General features: G+C 45.0%; 1 protein-coding gene across 4 annotated transcripts in view; it reads left to right on the top strand.

The window, feature by feature from the left end:
- lsamp (limbic system associated membrane protein) overlaps positions 1–20,097 on the top strand; it is a 272,640-nt gene extending 252,543 nt beyond the window's left edge. For 3 of the 4 annotated variants that reach the window (XM_057050598.1, XM_057050596.1, XM_057050597.1), the window contains 4 exons: positions 11,084–11,215; positions 11,814–11,934; positions 17,691–17,839; positions 18,222–20,097. In XM_057050598.1, the coding sequence (XP_056906578.1) occupies positions 11,084–11,215; positions 11,814–11,934; positions 17,691–17,839; positions 18,222–18,319 (500 nt within the window). In that variant the 3' untranslated portion in view covers positions 18,320–20,097. The other variant, XM_057050599.1, reaches the window with a different exon arrangement.

Raw genomic sequence — 20,097 nt, 5'->3', positions numbered from 1 at the left:
GCAAACACTGAAGGACCTGAGTCTCCTGAGGAAATAGAGTCTGCTCATGGCCTTCAGCATCGGTGTTTGTGGACCACTCCAGTTTATTGTCCAGCTGAACACCCAGGAACCTGTAAGATGGGACTAGTTCCACTTCTTTCCCACTAATGCAGACTGGGGAGGGAGGGGACTTGCTTTTACTGAAATCCAACACCATCTCCTTCGTCTTGGTCACGTTGAGCTGCAGAAGGTTCTCCCTGCTCCACCTGACAAAACTCTCCACAAGGTCCCTGTATTCATCCTCCTGTCCATTCTCCACACACCCGACTATGACTGTGTCATCCGAGTACTTCTGGAGATGACATGTCTCAGAGTGGTACTGGAAGTCAGCTGTGTAGGTGGTGGACAGAAAGGGGGAGAGCACAGTTCCTTGGGGAGCCCCTGTGTTGCTCGTCAGGGGGTCGGACACACAGCTCCGCAGTCTCACAAACTGTGGTCGACTTGTCAGGTAGTCCTTGATCCAAGAAACAAGGGGAGCATCCATCTGCATGTTCTCAAACTTAGCCCTCAGCAGTCTTGGCTGGATGGTGTTGAAGGCAGAAGAGAAGTCGAAGAACATGACCCGCACTGTGGTGTTTAGTCTGTCCAAGGAGGAGTAAGCCCTCTGTAGCAGGTATATCACTGCGTCATCAACCCCCACCTTGGGCTGATAGGCAAACTGCAGAGGGTCTTGAAAGGGGCTCACCAGAGGTCTGAGGTGTGACAGCACCAGCCGCTCCATGACCTTCATAATGTGGGAGGTCAGTGCTATTGGCCTGTAGTCACTCAGTGCTACAGGATGGGTCTTCTTTGGCACCGGGACCAGGCAGGATCTCTTCCAAAGCACTTGGATCCTCTGAAGATGAAGGCTCTGGTTAAGAGGTGCTGCAGTATCCCACACAGCTGCCTGGAGCAGCTCTTCAGCACTCAGTTCTTCAGCACACTATATATCGGCATTTTTCCAATATTTTCATTCTGTAGTCTTAGCCGAATGTGAAAATGGTGCTGTCTGTGTCCAGTTATTGGCCTAAACCTGGGCAAATTGCAACTGGAAGACACTGATTTGAGATATAACTTAATATATAGTAATATATAAATTTATAGTAATAACTTATTTTGGTTGTGTATATTCACAAACATGCCGATTTTCAGGTATGTGGAAACAAAGATGAGAGGCGAGAGCAAAGACCTGATTTTTTTTTCAGTCCAACTCCCTTCAAATCACATTTTCCCTTCAGTTCAGCGAATTGAGTTGCTGTGATCATTCAAGGGAAGATGGTCTTCACCTCTTCTGAAAACACTCCATTTCTTTCAAGGAATTGAGATGGAATGCACTGACACTGCCAAAATGCTATTAAAATGTGCAGCTAGCTTCCCCAATTTTTGTCACCGCAACTCACATCACTGCTCCTGGACAGTTGGGAAGTGAAGATGTGCACCTCTTTGGTCAGCAATTAAGATCTTCAGCCAACTTTCAAAGGAAGCCTGTAGTGGAAGGATCACGAACTCTGCACCATCCCCCCACTCCCCTTGTCCTGCAGCTTCAGATTGAGCTGAGATGTTGTGTCCATCACAACCAACCGTCAGCTGTCATTATTCCACCCAAAACCTCTCAAAGACCCTTGTCTTAGACAGCCACCCCACTTTATTTTGGAGGAGCAAGTCATCAGAAGCAGCAATTACTTGGTAAAAGCAAGAGAAAAAACAGGATAGGTTAACACAAACAACACAAAACTCCTCCCTAGCTTGGGAAAATTAGGTGTATCTGGTCAGGTTTATCTGCGACTAGTTAGCGCTTTAGTCAGCACAGGGGCTAATTACTTAGCAATTGCAAGCACTTAGCAAGCACACTCGAAATCTGTAAAGACAACAATCTTAAATGAGTAAAATTAATAGACGCGCTCATTCAAAAGACTACAACACTATATTCGACAAAGTTAACAATAACTGAAATGTTTACTTGAGGAACATCCCTTCTTTCAGAAAACTGTTTGCACTTTGCAAATACTACCGTGTGTGTGTGTGTGTGTGTGTGGAACCTGCAGGGAAAATTGACTGATAATTGATTGAACTTGCAAGGCAAATAAATCAATAGGCTCGCATGAGGCAGTGAAGGGCAGAGGCAAAAGGCTGAGAGGAGGAGAAGAAAGATGGGCCTAAAAAGCTTATTTTGGGCCTGAAGAACCAGAGCAGTGAAGAACACTTTCATTAGATGTACGATTATTCTTATCATCCGTTGGGCTCCACGGTGGTTAATTAATGCGCTGTAATGCAGCGAAGTTCCCGTCACCTCCGTGTGGGAGTATTTCAGGACTTTTTCAGACTTTAATGCTGCAGGCAGCTAAACTCCTCAGGCCCACTCAAGTGAGCAGGTCCACCTGGATCTCTGAGGATGCTGCAGCCAGGGAGCTGCAAGCAGGACCAACGGGTCCGTTCCACCCTACTGCAGCCCAGGAGCCACCCCCAGATCCCACAACCAGCCGGCCACAACACCGCACAGGCACACCGAACGCCTCTATAGGAGTTTACTCTCCTCGCTGGTTTAAACTAAACTAGAGCCAATATCCCAAATAATTGCAGCAGCTGGTAGTCAGCAAGTAGTTGAGTGGAATATATTTCATTTTAATGTGATGAAGTAGACAATCTGTAGTTTCTGATCAAATTGAAATAGAAATAAAGAACAAGTTCAGCATGGAATATAAATAAATGGTCAGTCTAGAACTTAAGGGGAATGAAGGGCAATGTGGATTTAAACACAAACTGCTCATCGAACAGATGGTAAAATGAGACGTGGGGGGGACCAGCAGATTTAAGAATTTCATCAAGATCCGCCACCGTTTTCTCAGAACACCTCCCTCGCCTTTGAGGTTAGCATATGAATAGGAAAAGACAGATTATTGAAAAGATATAAAATATTAAAGGATTAATCAGAAGATTCTTGGAGTGGAAGGGGTTTTATTGGGTGGGGGCTGCTTTTACAGTCTGAAGTTCATCAGATACTGCAGATAGGAGGAGTGTGTAGATAAGACAGGCACACACACACACACACACACACAATCTCTAAGCTGACAGCTTTTCTGATCATTAGCGGGAAGTTTAGGTGGTCAAAGTCTCTCCTACAACACAACTATGGTCGAGAGAGAGAGAGTGTGCATGGATGTGTGTGCATGCATACATGTGTGCATGCGTGCACGCCCGTGTCTGCGAGAAGACAGCTGCTCATCTGTCTCGGCAGATCCCAGATCTGCTGGCTGTCACCGGTTTGTTTACAACCAGCAGCATTAGCAGCTGGTCTGAAATCAGTCTGCTGTCACACCGGTGCCGAGAACACGATGAGCACAGCTTGGCCCGCATCTGCCCGGCCTCATTAGGTGTAACACCGGCGAGGGAGGCTTGTTCGGAGCAAAGCGGAGCAGAGAGGGAAGCAAGCGCAGGTTAGCTCCTCAAACCACCCATGTTGACATCGCAGCCTTTAGTAGCCACAGTTAAAACATTCCGTAGGGAACCAATTATCCACTCAAATCAGGCTCCAGCCATAATGCCGCTGACTCTTTTATTCTGGTTTTCAACACTTTCAAGTTAAAGAAGAGGAAATGCAGCGTTTTTACCATTAAAAGGAAAATCAGTCCTATGAGGTTCAAACTCCTTTATGTTTTTTATTATTTTCTTCCTCTTTTGGTTTTAATTTGATGATGCGGAGCATTACCAAACCAAAATTCTTTTCTAAATATAGCAGCACGGGGACGGTTGACCCCTTCGTTCAATCATAAATGAGCTCAGACTCCATCCGTTTGTTCGGTAACTTCCGTAAACATAAAATGTTCCAGTGGTTCTTTGGGGTTTTTTTGTTTTTACCGTCAGAGGCTTTTTATTTTTTTGTCTGGGCATCGAATTCTAAAAACTGATACATTTTCGTTGATTCTTTGAGCTTTTTCCCAATTAAAGCGGCGGCGTCAGTCGATGGCATATCGCCAAGATTTCCTTTTATTTATGTTTAAAGAGAATTACGGCTTTTCCTGAAACGTTGCTGATAATGTCAAGATGAATTTGAGTCATTTTAAAACCCGGAGATGCAAAGTTTAGTTTCTTATATTTAAGTAAGTAATTATATTTAGTGACAATCAAAGGGAAACTTGGCACTGACAGCACATCTCATCGTATCTCTCTCTTTATGCGCCAACATATACTCAAACCTTCCACAGCGAGTAATTTATCTCGCTATGAGTGTCAGGTAATGACATAAAAAGTGGGGGCGCGTGGATGATCTCATCAGAAGTGTCTTTAGATGCAGTAATGTGATGATGGATGGAAATGAAGGCAGTGACGGAGGCGTCTGGAGCGACCTTGCCTTCGACTCCTGCAACAAACGCTAGTCAGCTGACCGTGTCCCGGCAGCCATCAGAACACCCCCCCACACACACACACAACAATAGTCCTCATTTTTTATCAGCCCACTAGAACAGGACACTGGTCCAGCCTTTGTGGGACTTCAGCCACCATTTATCGCCATCTAATCTGCTTTTAAAGTCTTCAATAGGCCCAACAACCCACCATGGAGAAAGCACAGTGAGATAGCACAATGTGTGTGTGTGTGTGTGTGAGAGAGAGAGAGAGAGAGGGGGGAAAAAGAGATGACAGCGTTCCTTTAAACCCGAATGCTGCTGCGCTCCACTGTGCATGTCATTCCTTCAACTCGAGAAGCAGCAAATAAACAGACGCCGTGTTTTCGGCTTTGGCACCTGCGTTATTTCAGCACTGCCAGCAGCACTCCGTGGCAAATAGCCTGCGAGGAGAAGTGGAAGCTCTCCTTTTGTCCTCAGCCTGTTGGAAAGATGTGCGTGTAAGACTTGCTCCTGAGAATGACAGCCAAGAGGAATAGTACCTATAAAACATAGTGCATTAAGAAGAGAAGTTCCACAAGGGCACTTTTACCGCTTTCATTTATGGAATTATGATTAACTGCACGTCATAAAAAATGCACACAAAATGCCAAAATAAATGTCTGCTCCCAGATACTTCACCGTTAAAATCCCGTCAGATAAGCCCAATTTGCACAGAGCCCATTCTCAACAATGCTTAAATACGACACGGGCGCTTGAAGCGATGGAGAAGTTTAATCACTTTAATAAAACCTTAAAATGTGACTTTAGGTCAAAGACTGTTGGCGTCGCCGAGCTTGGTATGCAGAGTCTGTCGGCCCTTATCTGCTCTCAGCTTCTGCGGGGTGTCAGCGGGATGTGGTCGCAGCGGGGGCCTGCCGGGTTTAGGGCAGAGCCGCCGAGGATGAGGAGTTCCTGAGACGGCAGAGCGATGCTGGGAGCTGGCTGCTGCTGATCTGGGCCTGGAAGCACACGCCCGCGTTGGCGAACCAGGATTTAAACATCAGCGGGGGCTGAGGATCAGCTGCACCGGGACGAACGCCTTATATATTCTATAAAAGACACAATAATTCTCATCAGCATCAGAATTGATCGAGGGCGGAGCCAAGCGCGAAGGGAAGTTTCTGAAACCAAAAAGTCCAAAAGGGAAAATGTGTAAATGGTGTCACATATGAGCAGATTTATATTTGGTTTGGTAACTCGGTGAATAGACTCATTTTATTATTGGGGGGGGTTGTAATTTTGGTAATTGTTGGAATCCCACCTGCTCAGGAAGATAACTGCCTGCAGCTGCGAGACCCACACTGTCCAAACACGTCCGCACACGTGGGACACGCGAAGGGACAAAAGGAAGTAAATGTCAGAGGGTCTTTTATGCTTCCCAACTCTGAAGTTTCTCAAATCAGCTGTTTATCATAAATTAGCATTTGCAAACTAAATGTAATGTTTTGCACTCTGGTAAAGTGATGCTGATGAATCATGCATGAGCGTATGCAGATGAAGTGCATCCGGTTGCCAGCTGAAGTTGCTGGTTTGTGATTTCTCACCCATCCGCCTCCTCCAGCTCAGCCCCCCCCCCCCCCCCCCCCCCCCCCCCCCCCATAGGGGGAGGGCTTCTGCTGTCCCTCACTCCTACAAACTGCTTTAATTGACACAGAAAAGTTGGAGTCATTCATCGTAACTTTGGGACTACAATGCAAATCAGGATCCAGCAGTCATTTGTTCAAGCTCGCTTCTTTCAGAACACCCCCCCCCCAACCCCTCACAAAAAAAGAAAAATCTTTCCAATGCACTAACAAAAGCCGGCTTTTGAATTTTCCACCCAGCTGCCGAGGCTTAAATCGGCTTCCAGCTGTATAATGTGTGGGAAATGACAGCAGTTATATGCAATTTAAGGTGTTCAAGAACATATTAAATATTCATTTAAAACTTTTTTTTCGAGGGGAGAAGATTCCCAGTTGGGAAAATCAAAAACAATTGATTCTAATCCACTTTTCCAACAAAGTTCTATTGATAAATCGTTCCACGCCCACCTGGTTCACAGATGTCAATGTACAATCCTGGTTGAATATCACCTTAATCGTGTCGGCTCAACATTTCTGTTTCGCCCCGAGTGTCCGTCCGGTATTCCAGCCGAACCCAGACTGGTTTCCAGACTCAGTCAGGCTAATCAGGAGCCGCTCTGGAGCCAGTATGTCAACCTGGACGTCTGAGAGTCACGTCAGAACCTTGGAAAAGTCCTTATTTGGTTTTCTTCGACAAGAAAAAGTGGAATTTTCTGTTCCAAGCTAGACACCTAACATGTTTTATTGAAATAGTCGATAATGTCAAAGAGGCTTAAAGTGACTCAGCACTTTTTAAAGGTTCTTGTTCTGTCCAGCTCTTTTTAGTTGCTCTCTATATTATTGTGAGGACTTTTATGTGTCAGAATACAGATTCATTCATCTACAAAATATTTTTCCGCTACCAAAACTTGAGGTTCCAGTTAGAAGTCCTCCAGCAGGAGAAACCAGGTGAGTCCCTCATTGTTCATTCCGGTGGTGTAATAGCTCAAGGCTTCTGCCTCGAGACTTTCCCTCCCCTCTAAACATATATCTGCCAGGATAAAAAGTGTAAGAAATCTCATTCCAACTCTGCAAGGCCACATTCACAGGTGAAAGAAGCAACGTTCGTCCACCCAATCCATCTGTATCTGCTGAAAATAAGCAGAGAACGTGAAATATTTCCATTTTTGCTTCATCTAGACACATTCTCTTGTTCTTATACCATCAGTGTGAACCGATGTAGAACTTTAGACATTATTCCGAACATCATCCGCATATGTCAACATACAAAAATGAGAAGTTTTTAGCTGATACTGATGATTATTTATGTTTTTAGATGAAAAAAAAACAACCTATACATTTAAAGTAATCGTGCCTTCTTAAACGCTTCATTATTCCCGACGGTGAAGCATCGGAATTTTTTTGTCCCTCGTCAATCGAAACGCCTCGCAACTCAAATTTAGGATTTGAGAAACTTTCACAAATTAGTAAAAAAGACAAAGTGGTCTTACAGCTACAAGTCCAACCACACTGAACCGCTGAGACGGTTTTAGCCCGACAACCCGAAAACTGGGCTCGAGATTCTTGTGAGAACGACGCATAAAAAAGCAGGAGAGGGGTTCCACTCTGCGGCAGAGCCCGGTTCTTAGTTACCAAAGCCTTTTCCCAGACGCTTCAGTTTGTTCAGACATCCAGCGGTGAGGAAAGTCCAGGTCGACCCAAACTTCTTTCATATGATAATGATGGGGGTTAGGCCCTGGGATTCTGGAAAGCGCCTTGAAACAAGTTTGATTGTAAAAGACGCTATATAAATAAAGATTGATTTGATTTGATTTGATGGAGACTGTTGAGACTTAGGAACGATAAATGAAGCAGATTTTGTTTTTCTAGCCGTGTCCAGACCTGTGTCCTGCTACAGCTCTGTCTCTGAGCTCTTCAGGCAGTTCTCCTGACCTCAGGAGTCTAATTTTTGCTCTGATATGCTCTACGAAGATCAGTGTCGGCAAAGGAAGTGGACAGAACCTCAACCATTTTTTAGTTATTTGCGAAAAAAATCTAAATTCTGGGTTTTGTGAAGTATTTAGTAGAGCTCGATGAGGGAAAGAAATATATTTTGGGATTTTGATGTGATGCTTTCCTGTAAGAAATAGGAAAAACTAAAATCCAGAGGGCGACCTGAGACCTGAGAAGAAGAGCAGCAGTGGAAAAAAGAGAATCACGAGGGACAAACAGTGTCAACATGCACGAGGCCCACGGCTTCTTCATTAACCCCTGTTGACGCACTGCTTTGTATTTATTCCCTGGGTTGGTTTAGGGGCTTTATAAGACTGGTTATATGAAACCTAAAGTCTGGATGGATAAATAGTTTGATTAGCATAAAAAGGCGATGACACCGTACACTGTAAAACATATACTGCGCTTTCCTCACGTGCACACCGTGAGTCAGCCGCTGGGCTTCGTGCTTCCTGAAAGCCCAGTAGCTGCCTACATCTGTGGAGACGTAGCTCCGCCCACAGTTCTTCTCTCATGACAGGATTAGGCAACCAATCTTTACCCCACTTCATTAGCCAGATAACGTGCGAAGCCCGTCCATGCCACGCAGGAAGCACGAAGGGAGGAATGATGAGTGGTAATTAGTCGTCCCTCCGTGCACTATATGACACCATGGAGTTGCTGTCCTCAGACCTCTGACGGCTTCCTCTCTGCCCCCTCTAAAAACTCTCATCTCATTGAAATTCTCTCCTCCCTCTGCCGCTCTTTCATCTTTGCAGTCACCTGCTTTTCTCTTTATCCCGCATCCAACCGAAGCACATGAGAAGAAATTGAGCCCTAAAGAATTTCCATGGCAACAGATTTTCAATCATTCTTCTCCAATCACATTACCCCCGCAGTTCATCCACAGAGGGATGAATATGATCTGCTATTCTGGGCTGTGATCATCATCCCACTGATCTTTCAATCAGTGCTGTACAATGGTGTTTTCAGATGACCCGTGTGTCCGTCGTCCAACTCGTCGGGGTCGTTTGGTGCGTTTCCTTTGTCCGCTCGGAAGGCCACTCATCCAGAACTCAGTATTTTGGTTTAATAGCTAGAAAAATGTAACGTTCACAGTGAAGCCTGTGGTTGATGAGTTGTTCTGGGTGTCAGGTTGCTTCAGTCTCCCAGAACGAGCGGCAACTTTCCAGCGAGGAATTACCGCCGCTGACGTCTCCTGTCCACACATTGTGTATTTTTCCCAGCTCCCCTAACAATCTCTCTCTTCGCGCACTTTATTTTGAGGGTGTTTTCCTATGATTACAGCTACCAGTTGCCGTGATCGCTCTTATTGCATTTACTGGCTCTTCTGGGAATTCCTCCGTTATTCAGCTCAGATAATTGCATACAATTCAATTGTTTACCTACTGCTGGTTCCAACATAATGTTATTTTTCTCACATATTTATACAGGTTTGCATGAGACAGCACGCTACAAGAGTACTTCATCTGTTAGATGTAGTCTGATTAAATCTGTGGATTTTATACTTGCACCATTAGCTTCGCTGTTTAGCTTCTGGTACACATGCTAACCCAGTTCAGTCTAATGTGACCTGAATGTTTTCAACAACAGCTCCTCTAACAAAGGTTAGGTCAGCAGGCGTCGCGTCATCGCTGCGAAGGCGCTCGCGTTTTCTACAAGGGGCGCGGCCCGACTTTACTCCCCCGACCGCAACATTTCCTCACCTTAATCACCACACACACTCAGGGAGGGATGTTTATATTGACTTATCTCCCACAGGAAGTACATGAAGTTATAGTTTTGAATGTTAATGTGCTAATGGCTATTACAAGCCACTGATTAGCATTAAAGTACATAAATGATTTCCATGCAAATAGATGCTGTTGTGATAAGCTAAGAAATGAGTATGTTTTTCCCTACTTAAATTCCTTCTATCTGAAAACATTTATTTATTGCATTTTACGGTAAGTCAAAAAGCACATGTAGAATTGCTTATTTGCAATATTTATAGCTTACATGCGTCATAACTGAAAAACTTAATTATCACATCTCTGCCAGCTTTGCTGCAGGCTCTAACAAGCTTTCGCCTACTGATATCACAAGTTAATAAATACCATAACGATGCAGCGACTGCTGTGTCTTCTCACTAGAGCTGCCTTCAGAGGCGATAAAAGATGGGCTGCTACCAACATGTCAACACAATAAAGACATTTCCATTTCACAACTTCTGTTCCAGGTATACCTCTTCAAAAACACACACTATTTTTCCTAATTACATCCCAAGACAAGTGTGCTCTAATGGGGCTAATTAGCTGGCTTGCTCATTAAACAATTAGTGAGATATCTGTTGAACTGTCTCTGTGGACTTCTTTGACTAATCAGATGTGTTGCCTGACATTTGTGGGTATAATTCCTCTGTTAATTGAAGCTAAACACAAACAGTAATGTGTGTGCTTGACAACCTGTCAGCTATTTAATGCAATTTTCCTTTGCTAGCAGTTGAAATATTTCCGGGGAAATTTCAGATATTTTGTTGGTACATGCGGCAAAAGCGAAAGAAAGAACTCTAGTCGATGCTAGCCACAAAAAATGAGCCATCATCTGGTTTACTTTACATACAACTGGCTTACTGCTCCCCCTCTTGTTGACATCACTTCCTGTTTGTATGTGTGACATGAACATCTGACATCTCCCAACACGAATCAGAGGTTGTGTTGTTTACCTGCTGTTGGTGTGAAATGCACCACATTTAGAAAGTCGATGGAACGCCAACAGAAGGCTTTAAACACACACACACACACACACACACACACACACACACACACACGCGCCGTGCGGGAGGTGTTTCAGCTGAGTTCACTTTGACTTTTGCTTTTCTTGATAAGGATAAAACATTGGCGTCACTGCACAGACAGAAACCACCAGTAGGTCATTGATGCTTCCTCCTTCTCAGGCGGAAACAAAACCCAGATGAACCCCTGGGAGAACAGATCTATATATCGTTTTTACCATTAGCATAAGGTCCGATGCTAAAGGGGAGGAGCCAAAATGTAGGCGTTTAGACTCTTTCTGGCTGATCAAGGCTCCTTTTAGCTGTTCACAGCCGAGGCTCATCCATCTTTTGTCTTCTCTTTTTATCCTTTGCAGCAGACCCACTGGACGGAGACGAGTACCTGGACATTATAGGCATCATGCGAAACCAAGCGGGCCGCTACGAATGCAAAGCTAGCAACGACGTCGCCATGCCGGATGTCAAATACGTCAACGTGGTTGTCAACTGTAAGTACGGAGGGGCTGCTGCTCTTCCTCCGCTCCGACGGTCTTAATTATTCTAAGCACATTTCATCTGACTCACTCAGACATGAAGTCAAGATTAGAGGTTAGAATCTGGTGCGACAGGCGGCGAAGATTTGAAAGTTTTGGAGTGCTCTTCGCTTTTCTCCCACGAACTCAGGTAGACGGAGGAAGATCCAGGCGTTGATTGCCGCGGCGTTCCAGCCGAGCCGTCATCCTCCAAGAGGCAAAAATTGCGTTCGAAAAATAAGAGCTTCTAATTGCGTCTCGTCACTCCTCCATGTTGGATCAGCTGATGCTGACGATTAGCGTCCAGCCCCAGTCGCCGCACGTTTCTTTGATGGGAACCCGTCAGGAATGGCTCCGCGCCCAAAGCCACGCTGGAGCCAACCCCAACAATCTGAACATAGCGATAAGGATTTCTATACGGAAAACCTCTCTGTAGTGTGGACTGTCGCCAATTATCCACATGGGACATACGTTAGCGCAGGTTCCTGATTATTCCAACGTTAGCTGGATGAATAATAGGGCTGAAAGTCGCTTTGGCTATTACATCTTCCATCACCCGGCTGTGCCTCCCCAGATCCTCCGACAATAAAGAAAACCCAGAGCTCGGAGACTCAGGTGGGCCGCATGGGGACGCTGCAGTGCGAGGCCACCGCTGTACCCACGCCCGAGTTCGAATGGTACAGAGACGAAAAAAGGTAATAATCCGACACGCGTTTACACCCGACGCACCGCTCACAGCGGCGGCGCGACTTTAAAGCACTTCATTTCAGCTCCGTTTCGCTCCCGAGTTATGAGAGAAATCCTACACTCACTCCGACGCCATGCGCATGGGTCTATTTACTTTATATCAGAATGCATGCGGGGTGTTCAAAGGGCAAAGTAACCCAGTTTCTGCTTCCAGTGTTTGACATTTAATAGCCTGAGCTCCCCTCAGCCGGAGCACACGCGTGATACAGTCTCTCCGGGAATGGCGGGAGCAGCCCGCGATGAAACGAACATCATAATCTGCAATTCCCGCAGTAAAGGTTGGGTGAGGACGGAGAGGAAAACACCGGAGGAGTGTCGCGAGTGTTATCGCAGATATGGTCTCTGAAGTATGGGGCTATCACAGGGCCGCTTCAACGCCGAGATTTATGGGCGCTGAAATATTTTTGCATTATCTGTTGTTTTGAACCTCCCTATATCTCACTTGTTTTGTTCCCTAGAGGCTTTCGGTGATGTGTCTGTTGGCAACTTCTCCCTCTGGGACAAAGTGTTATTGCACTTTCTCCTTGGGCGCAAGATAATATTCTAATTTACCTTCACTGAATTATAAATTGCGCCCGCAATCTGATTATTAAAGGCAGTTCCCGACAGCGGGGCTGGCCTCCGTTTAACCTGTTTGACTCTACATTAACACATTTAACCCCCTGTTTTGGGGGATTAAACTCTACTTTGAGGCCGAGTAAGAGCGCTGAATTCGTTTTAGAGGTTTTGTTGGCGGAGTTTTTTCAGCATTTTATCAATGGAATTGAAAACAAATGTTAACAGTAACTATTTATCCGACTGACAAGATTATCGTCCCTGATGGATCGCGCCGGGAAGCGACGCTTGTTGTCAGCTCACATGCAAATCTACCATTGTTTGCTGGGGAGGTCGATGTTACACTCTCAGACTTTAGCTGCATTTCACACACACACACACATGCTAATACCAAGCTATGGTGGCACTGTTGTGATAAAACGGTCGTCAGCCTGGATAATCAATAAAGCTTATGCATTGATCAAAGGACACGCGGCATTTTAAACAGTGTAAATCAGAGATATTTCTGTCCCCGGACACAAAACATGCATCACTTTGCCCCAGGATTCCCTACTTAAGTGTGAATCACTAAATGAAAAATATAATCCACACCCACAGGAAGGAGGGGAAAAAAAGGGAATTCATGGACCATATGGAGTCACAGGATTCAAACCTATAACACAAAGCAACAAATCCTCCCGGCTTACAACAATGCTCAGACCAGGATGACAAATAAACGCCCATATATGCAAACTGGTATTTATTTATTTATTTGCTTGATGTCAGAAGGTTCGTTAAACGGATTTTCCTGATTTTTCCGGGTTCAAGATTTGCGGGTTTTAAGGCTCTTTCTTCAACCTCAACGATCGCTGTAAATGTAGCGGGGCTTCTTTCCTGCAGCTGTTTGATACTGCAGTCACGTCGCTGTCTCAGCAAAGGTCTTTGGTTCTGATATTTATTGCCCAGTTCAAAAGCATCGGTGTTGTCCACACAAACAAGCCGGTTTCGAGAAGTAAACCCAAGACAAGCTGGTGAAAAGGGACCCATCCTGTCAGTCTCCGCACAGCAGATGAAACATTAAATCATCCCGCGTCTCACCAGCGGTCCCACGCTCTCCGCGGCGCTCACAGATCCTCTGTAGAACTCAGAGCATCTCGATGCTAAAGTGTCTGGGCAGCAGATCAGAGCTGAGAGCTCCTCCAGCCTGCCTTTCATCAGCCTCCATGTGATTTAATTCCCTTCTTGCAGCTGTCTATCATGGTCATTCCCTTTGCCATGTGAAGATCCAGTTCAGCCAGATACGCTCTTAGAAATATACGTGCGCGCTTCCACCAGAGCCCCGTCTGTAATTCAAAGGTAATGGACAACGAGAGTCGGACTGAGGATCTTTTTCATGTTTTCACGGTTTCGACCGGGGAGCTCTTTTCAAAAAAGTCTAATATTTTCATTGAGGAAATACTTTTTCCTTTCTTTTTTGACAGAAAGATTCTATTAAACTTTTTTCCGTACACCATTTTTTCCCAGGTTTGGACCTGAGAACCTCAGTATAGAGCCCTGTAGAGAGCCTTACACACACAAGTTGGACACCATCATGCAGATGTGTGGTTTGTTTATCTAATCAGCTGATCCATGATGTCACTATAACCTTCCAGTCTCAGCAGGACACAATTTCCTCCCTCATCTCTCTCACTTGTCTTGGATTGTACCACTTTCTCTGACACCGCTGACCTACTTTAGATGCTCCCACACACGTCTGAATCAAATCTTTTCATCTGCTTATTTCTTCCACGCTTCCATCTTCTAACTGCCTGCGAACGTGGCCCCTGCGCACACAACCCCTTGCCCTCCACCAAATGGAGAGGTCAAGTCATTTCAGTAAGCTTTAATGTGACACAGCAACAGCACATCTGTGGCAAAAACACCGGTCTGGCTGGCGGAGCTCTTCTGCCCTCTGTCGGCGGAGAGAGCTATTGCATATTTAATCTTAATGCCTTGTCTTTTAACAAAAACACAGATAAAGTAGTGTTTCAAGCTCTGAGCCAATTTATTAAATATTATGTTTTACATTTTATTTTGTCCATGGAATTCTTAATTCTTATTTAACATGTCTTTTTTTAATGGTGCAGCTTCACCTCAACAATAATCTCAGTGTATCTAATAGAATAATACTCATTTACTTGTCATTTATTTGCCATTTTTGTGCTGACTCATTCTAGATGGAGAGGGAAGCATATTTAAGCTCAAAATCTGCCTAGTTAGAAATGCTGAGATCTATAAATGCTGATGGGAAAAGCTGCAGATCAAGATGTTTGGATTTCTGTTCCCTCAACTCGTCACTCAAAAGTGTTTGTAATGGCATAAGCCTTGTTTCCAGCCGGCCGCGGTGCTGTCTATTATCTGGAACCTTGGTGTTTCATTGACGTTTGCACTCGAGCCGATCACAGTTCGAGCAGTTGCGGAGGGGAACGCTGCTGCTGCACTTCCCTGCTTTTCCCAGCACGTCCCCATGGAAATGCCTCGAGTCTGTGCTCCCCAGGCAGCCAAATTACACTTGTCCAGGAAGTGCAACATTTTCCTTTTTGGACTAATACTTTCATCATGTGTCAGTACAAGGATCCTGCTCTACGGCTCATAATTCTGATTACGCAGACTTAAGCAGGATTAACTTGAGGCACCTCAAATGAACTCGTCATTCCTTCGCGGCGTTAAAGGGCTGGATCAGTCCACATCAAGCAGAATCCATTAGATGCTCCCCGCTATTAAAAAGAGATGTGATGATGTCAGATGTGCACTGTACACAGCCTGAGTAAGCAAAGTGTATTGATTAATTAGCGCTGAAGAGAGTTCAAGGTTGACATAATTGATTGTCAAAAGTTTGCTGGTTATTAAGCCTCCCTGTAGCGGAGACCTCAGCCGCATGTTAATCACAGACTTTCAAAGCAAAGTCCAACACAAGATCTTGTGGTTGGGAGAGACCTTTGGACTGAAAAGCCAGGCATGTTTCCTGTGAGCCGTATCAGAAGCAAATCCCAATGTCTTCAAAATTGTTTCAAGGCGCTTTCCAGAATCCCAGGGCCTGACCCCAGACAAGCAACAGTGGCAAGGAAAAACTGCCCTTTAACAGGAAGAAACCTTGAGCAGGACCAGGCTCATGTAGGGGGACCCTCCTGCTGATGGCTGCTGGGTAGAGAGGGAGGAGAAGGGGGAGGAGAGGAAGGAGAGGAGAGGAGAGGAGAGGAGAGGAGAGAGAGGAGAGGAGAGGAGAGGAAGGAGAGAGAGGAGAGGAGAGGAGAGGAGAGGAGAGAGGAAGGAGAGGACAGGAGGAGAGGAGAAGTCTAGAATTAGGAGAGAGGAGTCTCTTAGAGAGTCGAGAGGAGGAGGAGAGGAGAGAGAGGAGAGGAGGAGAGGAAGGAGGAGAGGAGGAGGAGAGGAGTCTTCTCTTCTTCCTTTCCTCCTGAAAACAGGATTGAAGCAGGTATAAAAACTTGCTTCAAAGTGTGTCTGCCTCTCTCTGACTCCAGAGCTGGATCTTTTCAGTCTCCTGAAGCTTCTGCTCCGGGTCCGATTTGGACAGGGAGCTTTCTTTCCTTTCATCCGGCACCTCCTGTGTTTTTGCTGCCATTAAACCCGAGGCTGTGTAACACACCTCTGCTCGTCGGTCCACTCCTGTAGACTTTTCCTTGAGCGACTCCATCGCGAGCTGCTTCCTGAAACCTGAGCTGTTGATATCTGGAGGACAAACTCCCAAAGACTCGTCTGTGGAGATGAATCCTATCTGAGTGATATCGAGGTGGTTCTTTGTCTCGCCCCGTAAAGGACGGGTCGTCACCACCAGGAACCAGTTCCCAGCAGGAACTCAATATTTTTTTCCTTCAAATCATCACTTGAAGTTGTTTTCAGCCAAAATGACTTCAAATGAATTAATTTCCAGCACAAAGCAAAGTGTGACTGGCTTTTTTTTACTGGTTTACTCCACATCAGCGCTTTAATCGATACAACATCGCAGTTTTTAAAGATTTAATTTCACTTTACTTAATTTTACTATTTTAATATTCTTTTTTAAGGGTGTATTGCGTGGATAAAATTGTTATTTTTGAACTTTGTTTTGAGTGTGCTGGTTTCGCGAATTTTCTCATTACATCGTTAATGAGCCGGATTATTTTGTGTCTTTATGTGTCATCATGGAATCGAACTCCTGATCAAGTCTAAATTCACGTAGACCTGCACTTAAGCTCAGTAAAGTGTTGGTTCAGAAATGTCTTATTCCGCAGAGTTCCACAGATAAAGTTTTTCCGTTTAACATGTGAAAACCTTCGAGTGTCTTCAACAATAAATAACAAAGGTCATCATGCCGCTGCTCTTCAACAGGTGCTCGGGTCCAAATGGAATTTTCTATAAGGATGAGGGGTTCTGAAATAGTCTGTGATGAGACAGAGAGGTCACAGCAAGGTCAGCCCCTCCCCTCAGCCCTGGGACGAGCTGAGATCAGCACCCACATGTTGATCACACGCCCCCCAACCCAGAACCCAGAGCTGTCCTGACGTCTGACTGGTTTGTGTGAGACACCTCCAGGTCCTGGGGAGATTTTAAATAGAAAGGAACTCAAAATTTAAAATGCAAAGGATTGGAAACCCCCACCCTCCCGCCGGCAGTTCAATTAGATGATCCCCAACAGATCTGGTACCTGAGCCCCAGCAGATCTGGTACCTGAGCCCCAACAGATCTGGTACCTGATCCCCAGCAGATCTGGTACCTGAGCCCCAACGGATCTGGTACCTGAGCCCCAGCAGATCTGGTACCCGAGCCCCAGCAGATCTGGTACCTGAGCCCCAACAGGTGCAGTGCTGGGATCACATGTCTGGGCAGAACTGAAAGAACTATGAGGGTCCTCAGATTTGAGTGGTTACCCGGTTTGGGGGCTGGTTTCAGGAGGGTCATACCCTCCACCCACTGGTGGGCTGGGGGGAGGAGCCTTTCAGAGCAATGTCAGTGGGAGGAGTCAGCTGAGGTCAGAGAGCCTCCATCGTCTCTGGGGGTGGCAGAGGGAGCGGGGTCCTGAAACGAGGACCAGAGAGGTCCAGGCTGGAATTCTGGTCCTTGCTGATTGGACCGGATTTCCCATCCTTCGCCATCATGGGGTTCCTCCTGACCGCACTCTTTCTATTTATAGGCTGTCCAATTCGCAGAGCATCAACATCCAGATTCTGGGCACAACCACCATTCTAATGATCGCCAACGTGACCGACGAGGATTATGGGAACTACACCTGCGTGGCTTCCAATCGACTGGGCGTTCAGAACGCCAGCCTTTTCCTCTATAGTGAGTATGGCCTCGTTTATTCTGCTCTAACTAGTTAGTCTGGTCAGAGGTTCAGGATCAAGGTCTTTGTTCGCTGTCACGCCACAAGCGAAGCGTCTGAGGCTTCAAAAATGAGGAAATGTTTGTAAATATGGAAATATACGATGCTGATGCGACGCGCCGCCTGTTTTTTTTTAACTCTTCTTCACCCAGACACGAACATGAGCCGTTCACCATAGAAGATGGTTCATCCAGAATGAGTCCTTCTTCCTCTCTGTTGGGTGGAGGACAGAAACAGACGTCCCAGAGATGGGACGACCCTTTAAGATCTACCGTATATATGGACACGGACATGTAACCTCCCCTTTAAAAGCATGCGTGTGTGTGTGTGTGTGTGTTGCAGGACCAGGGACAGGCCGAGATATCAACGGCTCTTCCTGTGTTTCTGCACCAGTTTGGCTCCTGCTCTCCTGCATCGCCGGCCTTTTCTTCAAGTCTTAATCCTCCTCCTCCTCTTTCTCCTTCTCCTCCTCCTCCATTGTTCTTTTTCTTCTCCTTCATCTCACCAACATCCAGACTGTTTTTCTTCACGAAACGCAACCTTAACGTGCCCTCGGGCGCGACGTACAGATGTTATAAAAAGAGAAGTTCATGAGTAAAATAAGAATTTTAAAAAACTGTGAAAAGGGACAGAATACTCAAATAGTGCTCTTTCTGATGACTGTCTTTTTCTCGTTCCTGTTTTTTTCTTTCATCTTTGAAGGTTTGGCTGCTCCTTCTTTTTCCAAACCTGCCAAAAAAAAAAAAAAACACACATATAGTCTCAGCGTATTGGACATTCCTAACGAAATTCCACATTTTAACAACGTTTGTAAATGTCAACTGCATCCATGTAAATTCTCCTCCGAATCCGAAGACGGTGCACGTCTGAAACTAACTCGAATCAAAGGGAAAATACCGCAGCTTCCTACCTTCATCTTAGCCATCTGGTTTTGTTTCGCAGCCTATGGAAAACAGTAGATTCCTGAACAAAAAAGTGTACTGTACATAAGTTTTGTATTCCTCTATGGTGAGACGACACATTCTTTCACTGCACCAGCAGGACAGACACAGGTGGACGTCTCCGCTACCATATTCAGTCTTGGCATCATTCGTCACAGCTGGAATTTGGATAAAAAGAAATGTATGACACCAATGAATGACTTACTCTTTAGTTTTTCTCTTATAAACAAGTTTGTCTGGTTTAAATATGAAGCTAAGATAATCCATGTAATTTTGTGTCCAGTTTGTGTTGGGTTTTTTCTGTTTTTTTGTTTGACTTTTTTTTTTTTTTTACCTTAAAGATAATGTATATTGTATCGGATAGTGCTGACTTACATTATATGAGTATAAGGATTTCAGCCTTACGTTTAGCTTTGCTCTGCCAGGAGAGTCACTCGGTAGTTTGGGTACTATCTATAAAAAATGAGAAGGGAAAATAAAGGATTGAAAATAACACTGAAGCCAAAAAATCCATTTGAAAATAAGACAAAGACAAAGCCTAAAAATGAGGGATTAAATGTGTGGCGAATGTGTCGAGATGTGTCGATAATGTTACCCAGTAACAGCGGAATGACACGGCTGGGCACTTAAAGAGACGGAGGTATAGATGTGAGTGGTAACCATGACTACAGTGTTGTGAACTTGAGCCTGTCTCAATGCATTTAAAATGTGAGATAAATGAGGCTAAACTGTGTAAATGGGGACATCCAGTAATTAAAACAACATGTCTCTGAATAAACATTTGAGGTGGTGTTTCGTTTGTGCCATTTTAACATTGATTTCAGTGTTTCCAGAATAAACGCTTCTTTGATTTACATCTGCTACAGTCTCGCCGCTTGTATGGAAACAGGACTGTACAGCAGTATGAGAGCAGCAAATGTTTGCTTCTCCTCTCCTGCACTTAAAGGATTCTTTTTCCAATTAGATGTTGCACCGAATGTTCTCGCCCCACAGGGATCACTGGTTTTATTTTCATCCTCTCCTTTTTCATTTCTCTCTGTTTTTGAAAGGTCTTTTTACACAGTGTAGCTCTTTCAGCTCAGAGGTCATCACCGCTCTGAGCAGAATCGCCGACACTGATGCTCTATTTGTGCCATTTAATCTGACCAATTCCATGTAGACTTCAGAGACGCTGATTCACATTTCTAAAAAAAAAAAAAAAAAGTACTGTAAACGACACGTGTAATTAATGTGTTTCTTGTCATCCATTAAAGACATTCCTGGTGTTTTCATCATAA

The sequence above is a fragment of the Takifugu flavidus genome, chromosome 12 (genome assembly GCF_003711565.1).
Source record: "Takifugu flavidus isolate HTHZ2018 chromosome 12, ASM371156v2, whole genome shotgun sequence".
Taxonomy (NCBI): Eukaryota; Metazoa; Chordata; class Actinopteri; order Tetraodontiformes; family Tetraodontidae; genus Takifugu; species Takifugu flavidus.
Note: the sequence above shows the minus strand (reverse complement) of the source record. Positions and strands in the feature narration are given on the sequence as shown.